This window comes from Cherax quadricarinatus, chromosome 15, assembly GCF_038502225.1.
Source record: "Cherax quadricarinatus isolate ZL_2023a chromosome 15, ASM3850222v1, whole genome shotgun sequence".
NCBI lineage: Eukaryota > Metazoa > Arthropoda > Malacostraca > Decapoda > Parastacidae > Cherax > Cherax quadricarinatus.
Window position 1 is genome coordinate 4907620 of NC_091306.1, and position 18024 is coordinate 4925643.

At 41.4% G+C, this 18024-nt stretch overlaps 1 protein-coding gene across 1 annotated transcript in view; it reads left to right on the forward strand.

The window, feature by feature from the left end:
- Positions 1-18024, forward strand: part of LOC128692136 (probable methyltransferase-like protein 24) — a 93386-nt gene that overhangs the window by 64106 nt on the left and 11256 nt on the right. The window contains exons 5-6 of the mRNA XM_053781159.2: positions 8275-8433; positions 17056-17190. Coding sequence (XP_053637134.2) covers positions 8275-8433; positions 17056-17190 — 294 coding nt within the window. The remainder of the gene's footprint in view (positions 1-8274; positions 8434-17055; positions 17191-18024) is intronic.

Sequence of the window (18024 nt, forward strand, 5' to 3'; positions counted from 1 at the left end):
TTGTGAGTTTAGCAATGTGAATGCTTTTGTTTTGGCACAGTACATAGTTTCAGTATTGCAGTATCACAGGATTCATTATTTTAAGACTGAGATTAATATTTCTGTTTATGGTCAAATGGGTGAGTGAAAGTGTGAACCACCAGGTGGTATTCGTGTAGTTAGTTGACGGGGTGTATCAGGGAGATAAGGCTGACTACGAACCAACAGCCACCAGTGATTTTTTTTTTTTTACGATAACCGAGTGTGTATCAGTCAAGGACAATCCGTGCCATAAATTAGCAAAACTTTCACATTTGTTTCCAAAACCAAGTGATTCAAATTTGAAATATTCTTGTGAATTGTGTCGTCCATCCGTGAAATGTTATTCGCAAAGTAGAAATCCTGATGCAGCTTGCAGAAGCATATTGAGATTTAAACATGGCCATTCTAGAACAGATTCTAGTGAATCTGAACCTTCGTCTAAGAAAAAAAAAAATCTCGACTAAGCCATGTGTCGATGCGGTAAATCTTTGCGTGGACTAAGTCACTGAAAACACAAGTGAACTTATTATGGATCACATCCTTGAATTAACGCTATCATTCAAATTAGTAGAAACATCTTTATTCAAGAACGTGGCACCTAGCTCCTGGCACATTTCAACTCAGTCCTGCAACCGCTACTTTTAAATGGTAGTGGCGCTAACGCTACTGCCGTGTCAAATAGTAGTGCCGCTACTGTTTAAAAGTAGAGGTCACAGCACTGGTTTTTGGCTGTGGCTGTGGCTAGGTGCTGAGTTGTGTCAGCAACATCAGCTGAAAGTGTTTGCAGGTTTCTCACTCTTTGTGTTGAGGGATTTAGTGAATTTTGACGTGGGAGGAGGGCGCTTAGTGGTAACGTGAGGTAGTGGATACCTGGAGAGGGTTTCGGGGGGTCAACGCCCCCGCGGCCACAGGCCTCGTGGTGGATCAGGGTCTGATTAACCAGGCTGTTACTGCTGGCCGCACGTAAACCGACGTACGAATCACAGCCCGGCTGATCTGGTATTGGCTTTAGGTGCCTGTCCAGCGCCTTCTTGAAGACAGCCAGGGATCTTGAAGAGAGTCAGGGGTCTTGACACCCTGGGATCTTGAAGACAGCCAGGGCTCTTGAAGACAGCCAGGGCTCTTGAAGACAGCCAGGGATCTTGAAGACAGCCAGGGCTCTTGAAGACAGCCAGGGCTCTTGAAGACAGCCAGGGGTCTTGAAGACAGCCAGGGGTCTTGAAGACAGCCTACCTGGAGTCTACCTGGAGGGCATTCTGGGGATCAATGCCCCCGTGGCCCGGTCCACGACCAGGCCTACCGGTGGATCAGGGCGTGATCAACGAGGCTGTTACTGCTGGCCGCACGCAATCCAATGTACGAACCACAGCCCGGCTGATCCGGCACTGTCTTAAGGGATCTGTCCAGCTCCCTCTTGAAGACAACCAGGGATCTTCCCACAATGCTCCTTATTGCTGGTGTGAGGCTGTTGAACAGTCTTGGGCCCCGGACACTCATTGCGTTTTCTCTTAGTGTATCAGTGACATCCCTACTTTTCACCGGGGGTATGTTGCATCGCCTGCCAAGTCTTTTGCTATAGTATGGAGTGATTGCTGTGTGTATATTAGGGACCAGTCCCTCCAGAATCTTCCAGGTGTAGATTATGATACATCTCTCTCGCCTGCGCTCTAGTGAGTACAAGTCAAGTGCTTCCAGGCGCTCCCAGTAGTTAAGGTGTTTGATGGAACTTATACATGCAGTAAAGGTTCTCTGTACATTCTCTAGCTCTGCAGTTTCACCTGCCTTTAAATGGGGATGTTAATGAACAGCAGTATTCCAGCCTAGAGATAGCTGCAGGATAATTATAGTCGGGAAGTTGTTTGTGGCAATCATGTAATTTAGGTAATGTGTGAAGTGAATTCTTTTTATAATCATCATAGGTTTGTGCAGCCTGGGTAATGATAGTTAGTTGGCAAGTTAACTTGGTGGGTCCCGTGGCGTTTAGCATTGTATGATTGATGCGAATCATTGTATGATTGATGCCAATCAGGTTCAGTCTAAGGAAGGGAAGGACAGGTTCAGTTCTTTGAATTAAGAACCCATCACCAGCCCAAGACCCTTTGAGGGATATAAACCTGGGTTAATACCCAGGATAACCCAAGAAATCCAACCAAAATTGTAATTACACATTGTAACCTTTACAAAGAAATAAAATCTTTATTCTTTTATCAGTATGGCATATTTCCACTGGGGTCTGTGGGCCCCTCTACTCCAGGATGTAACCCACTACAGTCTGCTAATGCCCAGTTACCTATTTACTTACCTATATGTGTAGTAGGTTGGTAGACAGCAACCACCCAGGGAAGTACTACCGTCCTGCCAGATGACTGTGAAACAGAAACCTGTAACTGTTTTGCATGATGGTAGGATTGTTTGTGTCTTTTTCTGTCTCATAAACACGCTAGATAACAGGGATATCTTGCTACTCCTACTTACACTTTGGTCACACTTCACAGACACGCACATGCATATATACATGCATATATATATATATATATATATATATATATATATATATATATATATATATATATATATATATATATATATATATATATATATATATATATATATATATATATATATATATATATATATATATATATATATATATATACATATATACATACATACATACATACATCTAGGTTTTTCTCCTTTTTCTAAATAGCTCTTGTTCTTCTTTATTTCTTCTATTGTCCATGGGGAAGTGGAATAGAATCATTCCTCCATAAGCCATGCGTGTCGTATGAGGCGACTGAAATGCCGGGAGCAATGGGCTAGTAACCCCTTCTCCTGTAGACTTTTACTAAAAAAGAGAAGAAGAAAAACTTCATAAAACTGGGATGCTTGAATGTGCGTGGATGTAGTGAGGATGACAAGAAACAGATGATTGCTGATGTTATGAATGAAAAGAAGTTGGATGTCCTGGCCCTAAGCGAAACAAAGCTGAAGGGGGTAGGGGAGTTTCGGTGGGGGGAAATAAATGGGATTAAATCTGGAGTATCTGAGAGAGTTAGAGCTAAGGAAGGGGTAGCAGTAATGTTGAAGGATCAGTTTTGGAAGGAGAAAAGAGAATATGAATGTGTAAATTCAAGGATTATGTGAATTAAAGTAAAGGTTGGATGCAAAAAGTGGGTCATAATAAGCATGTATGCACCTGGAGAAGAGAGGAATGTAGAGGAGAGAGAGAGATTTTGGGAGATGTTAAGTGAATGTATAGGAACCTTTGAACCAAGTGAGAGAGTAATTGTGGTAGGGGACGTGAATGCTAAAGTAGGAGAAACTTTTAGAGAGGGGTGTGGTAGGTAAGTTTGGGGTGCCAGGTGTAAATGATAATGGGAACCCTTTGATTGAACTTTGTATAGAAAGGGGTTTAGTTATAGGTAATACATATTTTTAGAAAAAGAGGATAAATAAGTATACAAGATATGATGTAGGGCGAAATGACGGTAGCTTGTTGGATTATGTATTGGTAGATAAAAGACTGTTGAGCAGACTTCAGGATGTACATGTTTATAGAGGGGCCACAGATATATCAGATCACTTTTTAGTTGTAGCTACACTGAGAGTAAAAGGTAGATGGGATACAAGAAGAATAGAAGCATCAGGGAAGAGAGAGGTGAAGGTTTATAAACTAAAAGAGGAGGCAGTTAGGGTAAGATATAAACAGCTATTGGAGGATAGATGGGCTAATGAGAGCATAGGCAATGGGGTCAAAGAGGTATGGGGTAGGTTTAAAAATGTAGTGTTAGAGTGTTCAGCAGAAGTTTGTGGTTACAGGAAAGTGGGTGCGGGAGGGAAGAGGAGCGATTGGTGGAATGATGATGTAAGGGAGAAAAAGTTAGCATATGAGAGGCTTTTACAAAGTAGAAGTGATGCAAGGAGCGAAGAGTATATGGAGAAAAAGAGAGAGGTTAAGAGAGTGGTGAAGCAATGTAAAAAGAGAGCAAATGAGAGAGTGGATGAGATGTTATCAACAAATTTTGTTGAAAATAAGAAAAAGTTTTGGAGTGAGATTAACAAGTTAAGGAAGCCTAGAGAACAAATGGATTTGTCAGTTAAAAATAGGAGAGGAGAGTTATTAAATGGAGAGTTAGAGGTATTGGGAAGATGGAGGGAATATTTTGAGGAATTGTTAAATGTTGATGATGATAGGGAAGCTGTGATTTCGTGTATAGGGCAAGGAGGAATAGCATCTTGTAGGAGTGAGGAAGAGCCAGTTGTGAGTTTGGGGAAGTTCTTGAGGCAGTAGGTAAAATGAAAGGGGGTAAGGCAGCTGGGATTGATGGGATAAAGATAGAAATGTTTAAAACAGGTGTATGGAAGAGGGTAACATACCTAGGGATTGGCAGAGAGCATGCATAGTTCCTTTGTATAAAGGCAAAGGGGACAAAAGAGAGTGCAAAAATTATGGGGGGATAAGTCTGTTGAGTATACCTAGTAAAGTGTATGGTAGAGTTATTATTGAAAGAATCAAGAGTAAGACGGAGAATAGGATAGCAGATGAACAAGGAGGCTTTAGGAAAGGTAGGGGGTGTGTGAACCAGGTGTTTACAGTGAAACATATAAGTGAACAGTATTTAGATAAGGCTAAAGAGGTTTTTGTGGCATTTATGGATTTGGAAAAGGCGAATGACAGGGTGGATAGGGGGGCAATGTGGCAGATCTTGCAGGTGTATGATGTAGGAGGTAGGTTACTGAAAGCAGTGAAGAGTTTTTACGAGGATAGTGAGGCTCAAGTTGGAGTATGTAGGAAAGAGGGAGATTATTTCCCAGTAAAAGTAGGCCTTAGACAAGGATGTGTGATGTCACCGTGGTTGTTTAATATATTTATAGATGGGGTTGTAAGAGAAGTAAATGCGAGGGTCTTGGCAAGAGGCGTGGAGTTAAAAGATAAAGAATCACACATAAAGTGGGAGTTGTCACAGTTGCTCTTTGCTGATAACAATGTGCTCTTGGGAGATTCTGAAGAGAAGTTGCAGAGGTTGGTGGATGAATTTGGTAGGGTATGTAAAAGAAGAAAATTAAAAGTGAATACAGGAAAGAGTAAGGTTATGAGGATAACAAAAAGATTAGGTGATGAAAGATTGGATATCAGATTGGAGGGAGAGAGTATGGAGGAGGTGAATGTATTCAGATATTTGGGAGTGGACGTGTCAGCGGATGGGTCTATGAAAGATGAGGTGAATCACAGAATCGATGAGGGGGAAAAGGGTGAGCGGTGCACTTAGGAGTCTGTGGAGACAAAGAACTTTGTCCTTGGAGGCAAAGAGGGGAATGTATGAGAGTATAGTTTTACCAACGCTCTTATATGGGTGTGAAGCATGGGTGATGAATGTTGCAGCGAGGAGAAGCCTGGAGGCAGTGGAGATATCACGTCTGAGGGCAATGTGTGGTATGAATATAATGCAGAGAATTCGTAGTTTGGAAGTTAGGAGGAGGTGCGGGATTGCCAAAACTGTTGTCCAGAGGGTTGAGGAAGGGTTGTTGAGGTCGTTCGGACGTGTAGAGAGAATGGAGCGAAACAGAATGACTTCAAGAGCGTATCAGTCTGTAGTGGAAGGAAGGCGGGGTAGGGGTCAGCCTAGGAAAGGTTGGAGGGAGGGGGTAAAGGAGGTTTTGTGTGCGAGGGGCTTGGACTTCCAGCGGGCATGTGTGAGCGTGTTTGATAGGAGTGAATGGAGACAAATGGTTTTTAATACTTGACGTGCTGTTGGAGTGTGAGCAAAGTAACATTTATGAAGGGATTCAGGGAAACCGGCAGGCCGGACTTGAGTCCTGGAGATGGGAAGTACAGTGCCTGCACTCTGAAGGAGGGGTGTTAATGTTGCAGTTTAAAAACTGTAGTGTAAAGCACCCTTCTGGCAAGACAGTGATGGAGTGAATGATTAAGTAAGTAAGTAAGTAAATTTATTCAGGTATACACAAATACAGTTACAAAGAATTATCATACATAGCAGCATATGTGTAGAGAACCTAGGATAACCCAAAAAAGTCAGACAGAGTGACTTATTTCCATTGGGGTCCTTTTACCTTATTATTATAATATAAAGGTTATAATATTTTCTTATTATTCTACAATGAAGATAACATCTTATTATCATACTAAAAAGACTATCTACTACACGAGGGTCATTAAGACTATCTACAATACGAGGGTCATTACTAGGAATAAGGTAAAATTTACACGTATTTTAGCTAAAAAATAGAAAATCATTCCCCTCCCTTTCTGTAGCTTCATTCATCAGACACTTTTTGGCAGTCTTCTTGAACTGGTTCATGCTATGACTGGCTTTTACATGTGCGGGCAGTCTGTTCCATTCCTTTATTGCTGTACAATAAAAGGTGTTTGAAGCCTGGCCACTGACTGTGGGTACTACAAAGTTGTGCTCTCTCCCCCTAGTACTATGATTGCTTTGGTTCCCAACCTTGACAAAATTGACAGCAAGATATTCTGGACACTGTTCGTGAGCAATTTTATAAACATGATTTAGCTTCAGTTGTTTTACTCTGTCTTCAACATTCAGCATATCCAACTGCTGTAATTCATCCTGGCCTACATGTTCTCTTGGTCCCAGCCCCAGGATGAATCTTACGATTTTGTTCTGGGTGATTTGCAGTCTATCTTTTAGTTTTTTTGTCAAGGCAGAGTACCATGAAGAGCAAGCGTAATCCATATGGCATTGTATAAGGGCTAGACATAGGGTCCTGCGAGCCTCAGTAGGTAGACACTGTGCTTGTCTATACAGGAACTTCAGTCTGGCATTCGCTTTCTTTACTACACTGTTCCCTATCAATTCTCCTGACATGCATGGGTCAAAGGGGATTCCCAGATATTTTACTGATGAAACCAAAGTGATGGACTCCCCATTACACTGAACATTAAAATTATTTACCCTTCTCAGTTTATGTTTCGTTCCAAAGAGAATGGCTTCAGTTTTCCCTAGGTGTAATGATAGTTTGTTGTCTACTAACCATTTGCTGCAGGACTCCAGTTCCAGTGTTAAAACATTAGCAATATCTTGTGGGTCTTTACCTGTCACTAACAGAGCACTGTCATCTGCATACAGTAGGAGTTTGCACTTGACACTGATAGGCATATCATTGACATAACATAAGAATAATAAGGGACCCAGAATACTACCTTGGGGAACTCCACATGTTATCGGCAGGGGTTCTGATTCCATTTTGTTGATTTTGACTATTTGTCTCCTGTTGCTAAGGTAGGACTTAAACCAGTCTACAGAACCTATACCGATAGCTTGAAGTTTCTTACATAATATATTGTGGTTGACAGTATCGAAGGCCTTTTGCAGGTCTAAGGTTACCATACCTATGAGGTTCCCTTTTGACATTTCAGTTCTCAGGTAATCCATCAGATTAATAAGGGAGGTATCGGTTGAGTAGGATCTTCTAAAGCCCGATTGATAGCTATGGAGAATGCTGTTGTCATTAAGGTACTTAACTACTTGAGAATACACCGCCCTCTCCAGAATTTTAGATATTATACTGAGTATACTAACAGGTCTATAGTTGCTTACATCAGACCTATTATTTTTCTTGAAGATAGGAGTAACTCTGGCCTCCTTGAACCCCTCCGGTACGGTATTAGTGGTGATTGATAGATTTATTATGTGAGCAATAGGGATTGACAGTTCAGAAGCACCATCTTTTAGGAACTTAGACGGGATGTTATCAGGGCCTGTGCTCTTAGTTGGGTTTAACCTGCTTAGTTCTTTTTGAATGAAGTCATGAGATACACTTACTAGTTGACAACTGTTTGGGGTTACCCCTTTATTGGTGAAAGTTTTTCTTTTTCGGGCCACCATGCCTTGGTGGGAATCGGCCAGTGTGTTAATAATAATAAAAAAAATGTTCCACCTCGCCCAGAATTGAACCCGAGTCTTTTGAATGCCAAATAAACTTGGGTACTGGTGATTTTAATGACAAGTAGGAGAAATATTGACTGAGAGATCTAAGGTAATAGTAGTAGTGATTGATAGTTACTACTGAGCTGTGATGAAACTTCAGAAAACAAGGGAATGTCATTAGAATCTGGTGTTCACAGTTCCCCTACAATTAACCCAGTGTTGCTTCACTTAACTATTTGATCAAGAAGCAATATATTTACCTGTATAGTCTGTAATTCCCATAATTTTCTTTTATTTGTGCAAAATGATACTCATGGTGTGTTTTCTAATTCTCTCTTAGGTTCAGTTTGGAGGTAGAAAGCCTGCACCCAGTGATGGACGCAAGTTTGTGTGTCTGGACAAGAGGTTCAACATTAAACCTGGCAACTGTACAGTCTTCTCCTTTGGCATCAATAATGAATGGTCCTTTGAGGATGATATTGCAAAATTTGGCTGTAAGGTGAGAATGCTGAACAATATAATCAAATCAAATCAAATCAAATCAAATCAAAGTTTATTCTCTATAAGGATTACAATGCGGGGTTTACAGATTTTGGCTATTGTGTGGTTTACATGTAATAAAATACTAATTGCAGAGGGGGCCACTAGAACACCTAGCATGGCTAAGCATTTCGGGCAAACTTAGATTAATTCTTAACCCTAAATTATTACAAGTTGTGGAATAAGTTGACTAAATGCTAAGTGACTAAATACTAGTTTGTGAGTTTAGCAATGTGAATGCTCTTGTTGGTAGGGCATAATGTCAAACTTTTCCTATATAAACTACCTACATAGTACTGTAATGTAATGTACAATCATTATTTCATTCTTTTTACCATAATTTACTTCTATTGTTATATTTTAATTTATGTACTGTATATAATGCATACATGGTAGTGAACTGTATTGTAAATTTTACATCGCATACAGTATCATATGTTACTGTTATCTTTATGTATTGTCCACACAGTGGAATGGGAGAATACCACTGGTAGTGTCACCCTACCAGAATGTAGTATAACCTATACCCTAAGTAAAGAGAAACAACTCTGGAACATGTATAATATGTAGCTGGCTGGCTGGGTGGGTGGCCTTTGGCTGGGTGAGTGGCTGACTGAATGTGGCTGTATCAAATCGAGTTTATTCTCTATAAGGATTACAATGCTGAGTTTACAGAATTTGGATATTATGTGGTTTACATTGAATATGAAGGTGGATGAAGTGTCAGTTCAGCTTGGACCATCATAAAGTTCAGGGTAGACTGAAAAGTTGAATTTTTTTTAACATGCTGACCATCTCCCACTGAGATAGGGTGGTTTGAAAAACAAACATTTTCACCATCACTCGCCCCCATCACTGGCTTGCCAGAGGTGTGCCAATACACTTCAAATGCCCCCTCCAAACTGCAATATCTCCACTCCTCCTTCAGAGTGCAGGCACTGTACTTTCTACCTTCAGAACTCTAGTCTCACTAACAGGTTTCCCCAAATCTCTTCATAGCTGTTACCTTGCTCATGTCCCAACAGCATGTCAAGTCATAAAAACCACTTGCCTCCACCCACTCCTATCTAACACATTCACACATGCTTGCTGGGTATCTAAGACCCCTTGCACACAAAACCTCCTTTACTTCCTCTCTCCAACCTTTCCTAGGATGACTAACCCTGCCTTCCCTCCACTACAGATTTATACACCTCCCAGTCATTCTATTTTGCAGTTTGTTTAAAGATTGAAAGGCACGATGAGGAATACAGTATGCACGAGGTTACTGAACTTATTTCAACACAATGGCAATCTCCCACCAAGGCAGAGTGACCCAAAAAAAAGAACTACTTTCACCATCATTCACACATAATCACTGTCTTTGAAGAGGCATTCAAATATAACAGTTCAGATGTCACTCCAAACAGCAAATAACCTAAGCCCCTCCTTTAAAGTGTGGGCATTGTACTCTCTCCCTCCAGGACTCAAGTCTGGTTAACTGGTTTCCCTGAATCCATTCACAGAATATTACCCTGCTCACACACCAACAGCTTATCAAGTCCCAAAAACCATTTTCTCCACTCATACCTATCTAACATGCCATTAAGCCAGCAGGCTGCAGTCACAGTAGCAAAGCTCCACTATGTGGGTCATTACTAGCAGAAATTTTCCCATATCTGACAAAAAAAATAGTTGTGTACGAATGGTATACAATACCGACAAAATGAGATTAAGACACATGTGCAACATCTGGGTATCTTTATTGTAGACGTTTCGCCATCCAGTGGCTTTATCAATACAAATTCTAGGACATAACTTGAAGACAGTAGAACTATGTACAGAAGATGAGGTAATCAGTCCCTCAACCTAGGAGTAGGTGTGAAGAGCACCATAGTCGTGGTGCTCTTCGCACCTACTCCTAGGTTGAGGGACTGATTACCTCATCTTCTGTACATAGTTCTACTGTCTTCAAGTTATGTCCTAGAATTTGTATTGATAAAGCCACTGGATGGCGAAACGTCTACAATAAAGATACCCAGATGTTGCACATGTGTCTTAATCTCAAAAAAAATAGTAATACCAGGTTTACATAATTGTTGACCAGATCACTTTCAAGCTGACAAGTGAACACATTTGAAATAATTACAGTAAACCCTTAAATTAACAGACTAATGATGGGGAGAGGGTGTGTGATGTTGCTGATTTTCTGAAACTTCTAAATTGTGAAATAAATGTGTCAATTTAAACCAGCAAATAATAGAGCCTACTAGACTGGAGAATACACTAGACCTCATCTTCACTAACAATGATGATCTGATAAGAAATATCACCATATCAAAAACAATATACTCAGATCACAACATAATTGAGGTTCAGTCATGTATGCGCGGAGCCCCAGACCGACATAATGAGATTAGTCACGAGGGAGCATTCACCAAATTCAACTTCAATAACAAAAACATAAAGTGGGACCAAGTAAACCAAGTCCTAACCGATATAAGCTGGGAAGATATACTAAGCAACACAGACCCCAACTTATGCCTAGAACAGATTAACTCGGTAGCACTCGATGTATGCACAAGGCTTATTCCTCTAAGAAAAAGGAGGAGTAGATGTAAAACTGAAAGAGACAGGCGCTCCCTTTACAGGCGACGGAAAAGAATAACAGAGCGGCTAAAAGAGGTCAATATATCTGAAATGCGTAGGGAGACACTGGTCAGAGAAATAGCAAGCATCGAACTTAAGCTAAAAGAATCCTTTAGGAGTCAGGAATTGCGGGAAGAACTAAAAGCCATAAATGAAATCGAAAGAAACCCAAAGTATTTCTTCTCCTATGCCAAATCAAAATCGAGAACAACGTCCAGTACAGTGGACCCCCGGTTAATGATTTTAATCCGTGCAAGAGGGGTAATTGTTATGCGAAATAATCGTTATGTGAATGAATTTTCCCCATAAGAAATAATGGAAATAAAATTAATCTGTGCAAGACACCCAAAAGTATGAAAAAAAATTTTTTTTATCACATGAAATGTTAATTTTAATACACACAAACTGAAAAAGGCATGCACACTTACATGACACTTACTTTTATTGAAGATCTGGTGATGATTGATGGGATGGGAGGAGGGGAGAGCATTATCTTCTTACTGTTTAGAAGGGGAATCCCCTTCCATTAGGACCTGAGGTAGCAAGTCCTTTTCCGGGGTTACTTCCCTTCTTCTTTTAATGCCACTAGGACCAGCTTGAGAGTCACTGGACCTCTGTCGCACAACAAATCTGTCCATAGAGCTCTGTACCTCCCGTTCCTTTACGATTTGTCTAAAATGGGCCACAACATTGTCATTGAAATAGTCACCAGCACGGCTTGCAACAGCTGTGTCAGGGTGATTTTCATCCATAAAGGTTTGCAGTTCAACCCACTGTGCACACATTTCCTTAATTTTTGAAGTAGGCACAATGGATTCCACAACTGGCATAGGCTTCTCAGGGTTAGCCCCAAACCCTTCAAAATCTTTCTTAATTTCCATACTAATTCTCACCCTTTTTACCACAGGGTTGGCACTAGAAGCTTTCTTGGGGCCCATGGTCACTTATTTTCCAGAAACAGCACCGAAAACACTGTAATAATACGAAATATTCCGATTGTATGCTTGGATGTTACCGCGGAGGCTGGCTGGTAAACAATGCCACCGGCGGAACATGTGAGCGCGTCTCGGAAGAAAATCGGTAAGCGGGTTTTTAAGCGGTATGTGAGGCAAAATTTTTGCAATTAAAGTAAGCGGTATGCGAAATAATCGCTATGTGATGCCATCGTTATGCGGGGGTCCACTGTATTGGGCCCCTACTTAAACAAGATGGGTCCTACACAGATGACAACAAGGAAATGAGTGAGCTACTCAAGTCCCAATATGACTCAGTTTTTAGCAAGCCGCTAACCAGACTGAGAGTCGAAGATCAAAATTAATTTTTTATGAGAGAGCCACAAAATTTGATTAACACAAGCCTATCCGATGTTATCCTGACGCCAAATGACTTCGAACAGGCGATAAATGACATGCCCATGCACTCTGCCCCAGGGCCAGACTCATGGAACTCTGTGTTCATCAAGAACTGCAAGAAGCCCCTATCACGAGCCTTTTCCATCCTATGGAGAGGGAGCATGGACACGGGGGTCGTCCCACAGTTACTAAAAACAACAGACATAGCCCCACTCCACAAAGGGGGCAGTAAAGCAACAGCAAAGAACTACAGACCAATAGCACTAACATCCCATATCATAAAAATCTTTGAAAGGGTCCTAAGAAGCAAGATCACCACGCATCTAGAAACCCATCAGTTACACAACCCAGGGCAACATGGGTTTAGAACAGGTCGCTCCTGTCTGTCTCAACTATTGGACCACTACGACAAGGTCCTAAATGCACTAGAAGACAAAAAGAATGCAGATGTAATATATACAGACTTTGCAAAAGCCTTCGACAAGTGTGACCATGGCGTAATAGCGCACAAAATGCGTGCTAAAGGAATAACAGGAAAAGTCGGTCGATGGATCTATAATTTCCTCACTAACAGAACACAGAGAGTAGTCGTCAACAGAGTAAAGTCCGAGGCAGCTACGGTGAAAAGCTCTGTTCCACAAGGCACAGTACTCGCTCCCATCTTGTTCCTCATCCTTATATCCGACATAGACAAGGATGTCAGCCACAGCACCGTGTCTTCCTTTGCAGATGACACCCGAATCTGCATGACAGTGTCTTCCATTGCAGACACTGCAAAGCTCCAGGCAGACATCAACCAAATCTTTCAGTGGGCTGCAGAAAACAATATGAAGTTCAACGATGAGAAATTTCAATTACTCAGATATGGTAAACATGAGGAAATTAAATCTTCATCAGAGTACAAAACAAATTCTGGCCACAAAATAGAGCGAAACACCAACGTCAAAGACCTGGGAGTGATCATGTCGGAGGATCTCACCTTCAAGGACCATAACATTGTATCAATCGCATCTGCTAGAAAAATGACAGGATGGATAATGAGAACCTTCAAAACTAGGGAGGCCAAGCCCATGATGACACTCTTCAGGTCACTTGTTCTATCTAGGCTGGAATATTGCTGCACACTAACAGCACCTTTCAAGGCAGGTGAAATTGCCGACCTAGAAAATGTACAGAGAACTTTCACGGCGCGCATAACGGAGATAAAACACCTCAATTATTGGGAGCGCTTGAGGTTCCTAAACCTGTATTCCCTGGAACGCAGGAGGGAGAGATACATGATTATATACACCTGGAAAATCCTAGAGGGACTAGTACCGAACTTGCACACGAAAATCACCCACTACGAAAGCAAAAGACTTGGCAGACGATGCACCATCCCCCCAATGAAAAGCAGGGGTGTCACTAGCACGTTAAGAGACCATACAATAAGTGTCAGGGGCCCGAGACTGTTCAACTGCCTCCCAGCACACATAAGGGGGATTACCAACAGACCCCTGGCAGTCTTCAAGCTGGCACTGGACAAGCACCTAAAGTCAGTTCCGGATCAGCCGGGCTGTGGCTCGTATGTTGGTTTGCGTGCAGCCAGCAGCAACAGCCTGGTTGATCAGGCTCTGATCCACCAGGAGGCCTGGTCTCAGACCGGGCCGCGGGGGCGTTGACCCCCGGAACTCTCTCCAGGTAAACTCCAGGTAAACAAAGTTCTGAATCAGCGGACTTGGTGTACTGATTCAGAAGACACCTGGATACTAAGAATACAGGTATTGTAGCCTGTAGTACTACAGTACTGTATAGTAATTTTATAGTACTGTACTGTAATATACATAATTTACGTTAATTCTACTTACCTTTTCGTGGTGGAGAGATGAGGTGTAAACTGCTGTGATTGATAGTTGTTACTCGGAACAACCTTTATTTTGAGTTTATCTAGCATCTACACTAAAGCTAAGAACATAATCTGTAAGTTTGTCCTTGTTTCTATAGATATCAGACACTGTTTGCCTTTTAACATCATATTTTGAGGAATTGTTAAATGTTGATGAAGATAGGGAAGCTGTGATTTCGTGTATAGGGCAAGGAGGAATAACATCTTGTAGGAGTGAGGAAGAGCCAGTTGTGAGTGTGGGGGAAGTTCGTGAGGCAGTAGGTAAAATGAAAGGGGGTAAGGCAGCCGGGATTGATGGGATAAAGATAGAAATGTTAAAAGCAGGTGGGGATATAGTTTTGGAGTGGTTGGTGCAATTATTTAATAAATGTATGGAAGAGGGTAAGGTACCTAGGGATTGGCAGAGAGCATGCATAGTTCCTTTGTATAAAGGCAAAGGGGATAAAAGAGAGTGCAAAAATTATAGGGGGATAAGTCTGTTGAGTGTACCTGGTAAAGTGTATGGTAGAGTTATAATTGAAAGAATTAAGAGTAAGACGGAGAATAGGATAGCAGATGAACAAGGAGGCTTTAGGAAAGGTAGGGGGTGTGCGGACCAGGTGTTTACAGTGAAACATATAAGTGAACAGTATTTAGATAAGGCTAAAGAGGTCTTTGTGGCATTTATGGATTTGGAAAAGGCGTATGACAGGGTGGATAGGGGGCAATGTGGCAGATGTTGCAAGTGTATGGTGTAGGAGGTAGGTTACTGAAAGCAGTGAAGAGTTTTTACGAGGATAGTGAGGCTCAAGTTAGAGTATGTAGGAAAGAGGGAAATTTTTTCCCAGTAAAAGTAGGCCTTAGACAAGGATGTGTGATGTCACCGTGGTTGTTTAATATATTTATAGATGGGGTTGTAAGAGAAGTAAATGCGAGGGTCTTGGCAAGAGGCGTGGAGTTAAAAGATAAAGAATCACACACAAAGTGGGAGTTGTCACAGCTGCTCTTTGCTGATGACACTGTGCTCTTGGGAGATTCTGAAGAGAAGTTGCAGAGATTGGTGGATGAATTTGGTAGGGTGTGCAAAAGAAGAAAATTAAAGGTGAATACAGGAAAGAGTAAGGTTATGAGGATAACAAAAAGATTAGGTGATGAAAGATTGAATATCAGATTGGAGGGAGAGAGTATGGAGGAGGTGAACGTATTCAGATATTTGGGAGTGGACGTGTCAGCGGATGGGTCTATGAAAGATGAGGTGAATCATAGAATTGATGAGGGAAAAAGAGTGAGTGGTGCACTTAGGAGTCTGTGGAGACAAAGAACTTTGTCCTTGGAGGCAAAGAGGGGAATGTATGAGAGTATAGTTTTACCAACGCTCTTATATGGGTGTGAAGCGTGGGTGATGAATGTTGCAGCGAGGAGAAGGCTGGAGGCAGTGGAGATGTCATGTCTGAGGGCAATGTGTGGTGTGAATATAATGCAGAGAATTCGTAGTTTGGAAGTTAGGAGGAGGTGCGGGATTACCAAAACTGTTGTCCAGAGGGCTGAGGAAGGGTTGTTGAGGTGGTTCGGACATGTAGAGAGAATGGAGCGAAACAGAATGACTTCAAGAGTGTATCAGTCTGTAGTGGAAGGAAGGCGGGGTAGGGGTCGGCCTAGGAAGGGTTGGAGGGAGGGGGTAAAGGAGGTTTTGTGTGCGAGGGGCTTGGACTTCCAGCAGGCATGCGTGAGCGTGTTTGATAGGAGTGAATGGAGACAAATGGTTTTTAATACTTGACGTGCTGTTGGAGTGTGAGCAAAGTAACATTTATGAAGGGATTCAGGGAAACCGGCAGGCCGGACTTGAGTCCTGGAGATGGGAAGTACAGTGCCTGCACTCTGAAGGAGGGGTGTTAATGTTGCAGTTTAAAAACTGTAGTGTAAAGCACCCTTCTTGCAAGACAGTGATGGAGTGAATGATGGTGAAAGTTTTTCTTTTTCGGGCCACCCTGCCTTGGTGGGAATCGGCCGGTGTGATAATAATAAAAAATTCCTCACTTACACATCCTACTAAGATGCCAGACTCAGCCTACTGCATTTTAGCTCAAGTTTCTTTTTAACACTGAGAACCATGCTTCCTCTTGGCACCACCACATGGTTAAAAAGCCATTGTTAATTGTGTTTTACTTAATGTGTTAATAGTCACAAAATGCTTTAAATCCAGAGAAAATTGGAGACTGAATGACAAGTGTGTGTGTGAATAAGCACAAACAAATTGACACAGGTGGCCTGTGGGTCAGAGAACAATGAAAATGGAAAGGTTCTGGACATAGCTGCTCTGACCCATACTGAATAAACGTCATAGTCATTGGACTTGGTCCAATGATTCAGAAGATATCCGGACACTATTGCTAGACAAAATCCAGCACTGTGTACTTTTGTCCACTGTCTGATGCTTACAAAATTTATTTGGACAATTTTTTTTTGTCCATAACTGCTGAAGTCAGTTAACGGAGATACATTAAGTAGAGGCTTTTACTTTTTTTGTGTTGTTACCTGGATTTTTTTCAAAATAACAGATGTATCTATTAAAGCTAACTGAGAAAGTACATGTATTGGGTTGAAAGGTACATATGTATGAATCTAACCCAAAAAACTCTGCATATAAAGGGGCTTTTGGCATGTACACCCAATTGTTATACTCCTTCGTACAAACATGTATCATGCTGAAATCAAATTATTATTATTTCATTTATAGGTGTATGCATTCGACCCCACCATGGGTAAGGAAGACCACCAACATTCAGCTAATGTTCAGTTTTTTGCTGTAGGCATTGCTAACTACAAGGGCACCAAGAAGATTGGCATGGGCACCAATTTTGCTATGAGAAAGGTAGGCAACCTAAAACTGAATCATCTATAAAATACTAAGAGTGATACTGTAACAAAGTACTTAATCATAGGGAATGTTAGGATAACATAATACATACTAAGAGTGATAGGATAACAAGATAACAAAGTATTGGGAGTCATAGGATAACATAGGTACTGTATAAATGCATCATCTGCAAATGAATACTCAAGAGAATCCTTTTGCATCATGGTATAATGGTTAATTAACCCTTAAATGGTCCAGACGTATACATGTACATATATACGTTCTCTCGCGTAGCACCCCAAATTTTTGGAGGAAAAAAAAAACATTTTTTTAATAATAGGAAAAAAGAGCATATTGTGCCCAGGCATCCTCAATTCTTTTCATATGGCACACAGCGAGTGCGCACACCCATTCTCTCATGTCTAGGCGACTCAGGCTTATCGTGGCAATGTTGAATGAATGACAAGGAAAACATATATATGCGTTTAGGGCGCTACATGAGAGAACGTATATATATACATTTGGACCGTTTAAGGGTTAAGACTTTCACCGTAGTAAAAAAAAATGGTTGCTACAGTTCAGCAAAACCCCACACTTAAGAGACAAACCCTATAATGATGACTTGGTAAGTCACAACTGGGGTGAGAAGAGTAGAGAAGGTTTAAAATGGGCTAAAACACCATCATAAGGTTCCTCTCTTGAGTGCAGGTTTTGGCTAAATTGTTCTAGCTACATTATTGTGACTTTTTTTTTCATCTCTAGTTGGTCTGGTCTCTCAAAGTTGATCAGTCCTCAGACACATTCATAGCAGGGGAGTGCTAAACCTGTAGGGGACATACAGCACCTGGA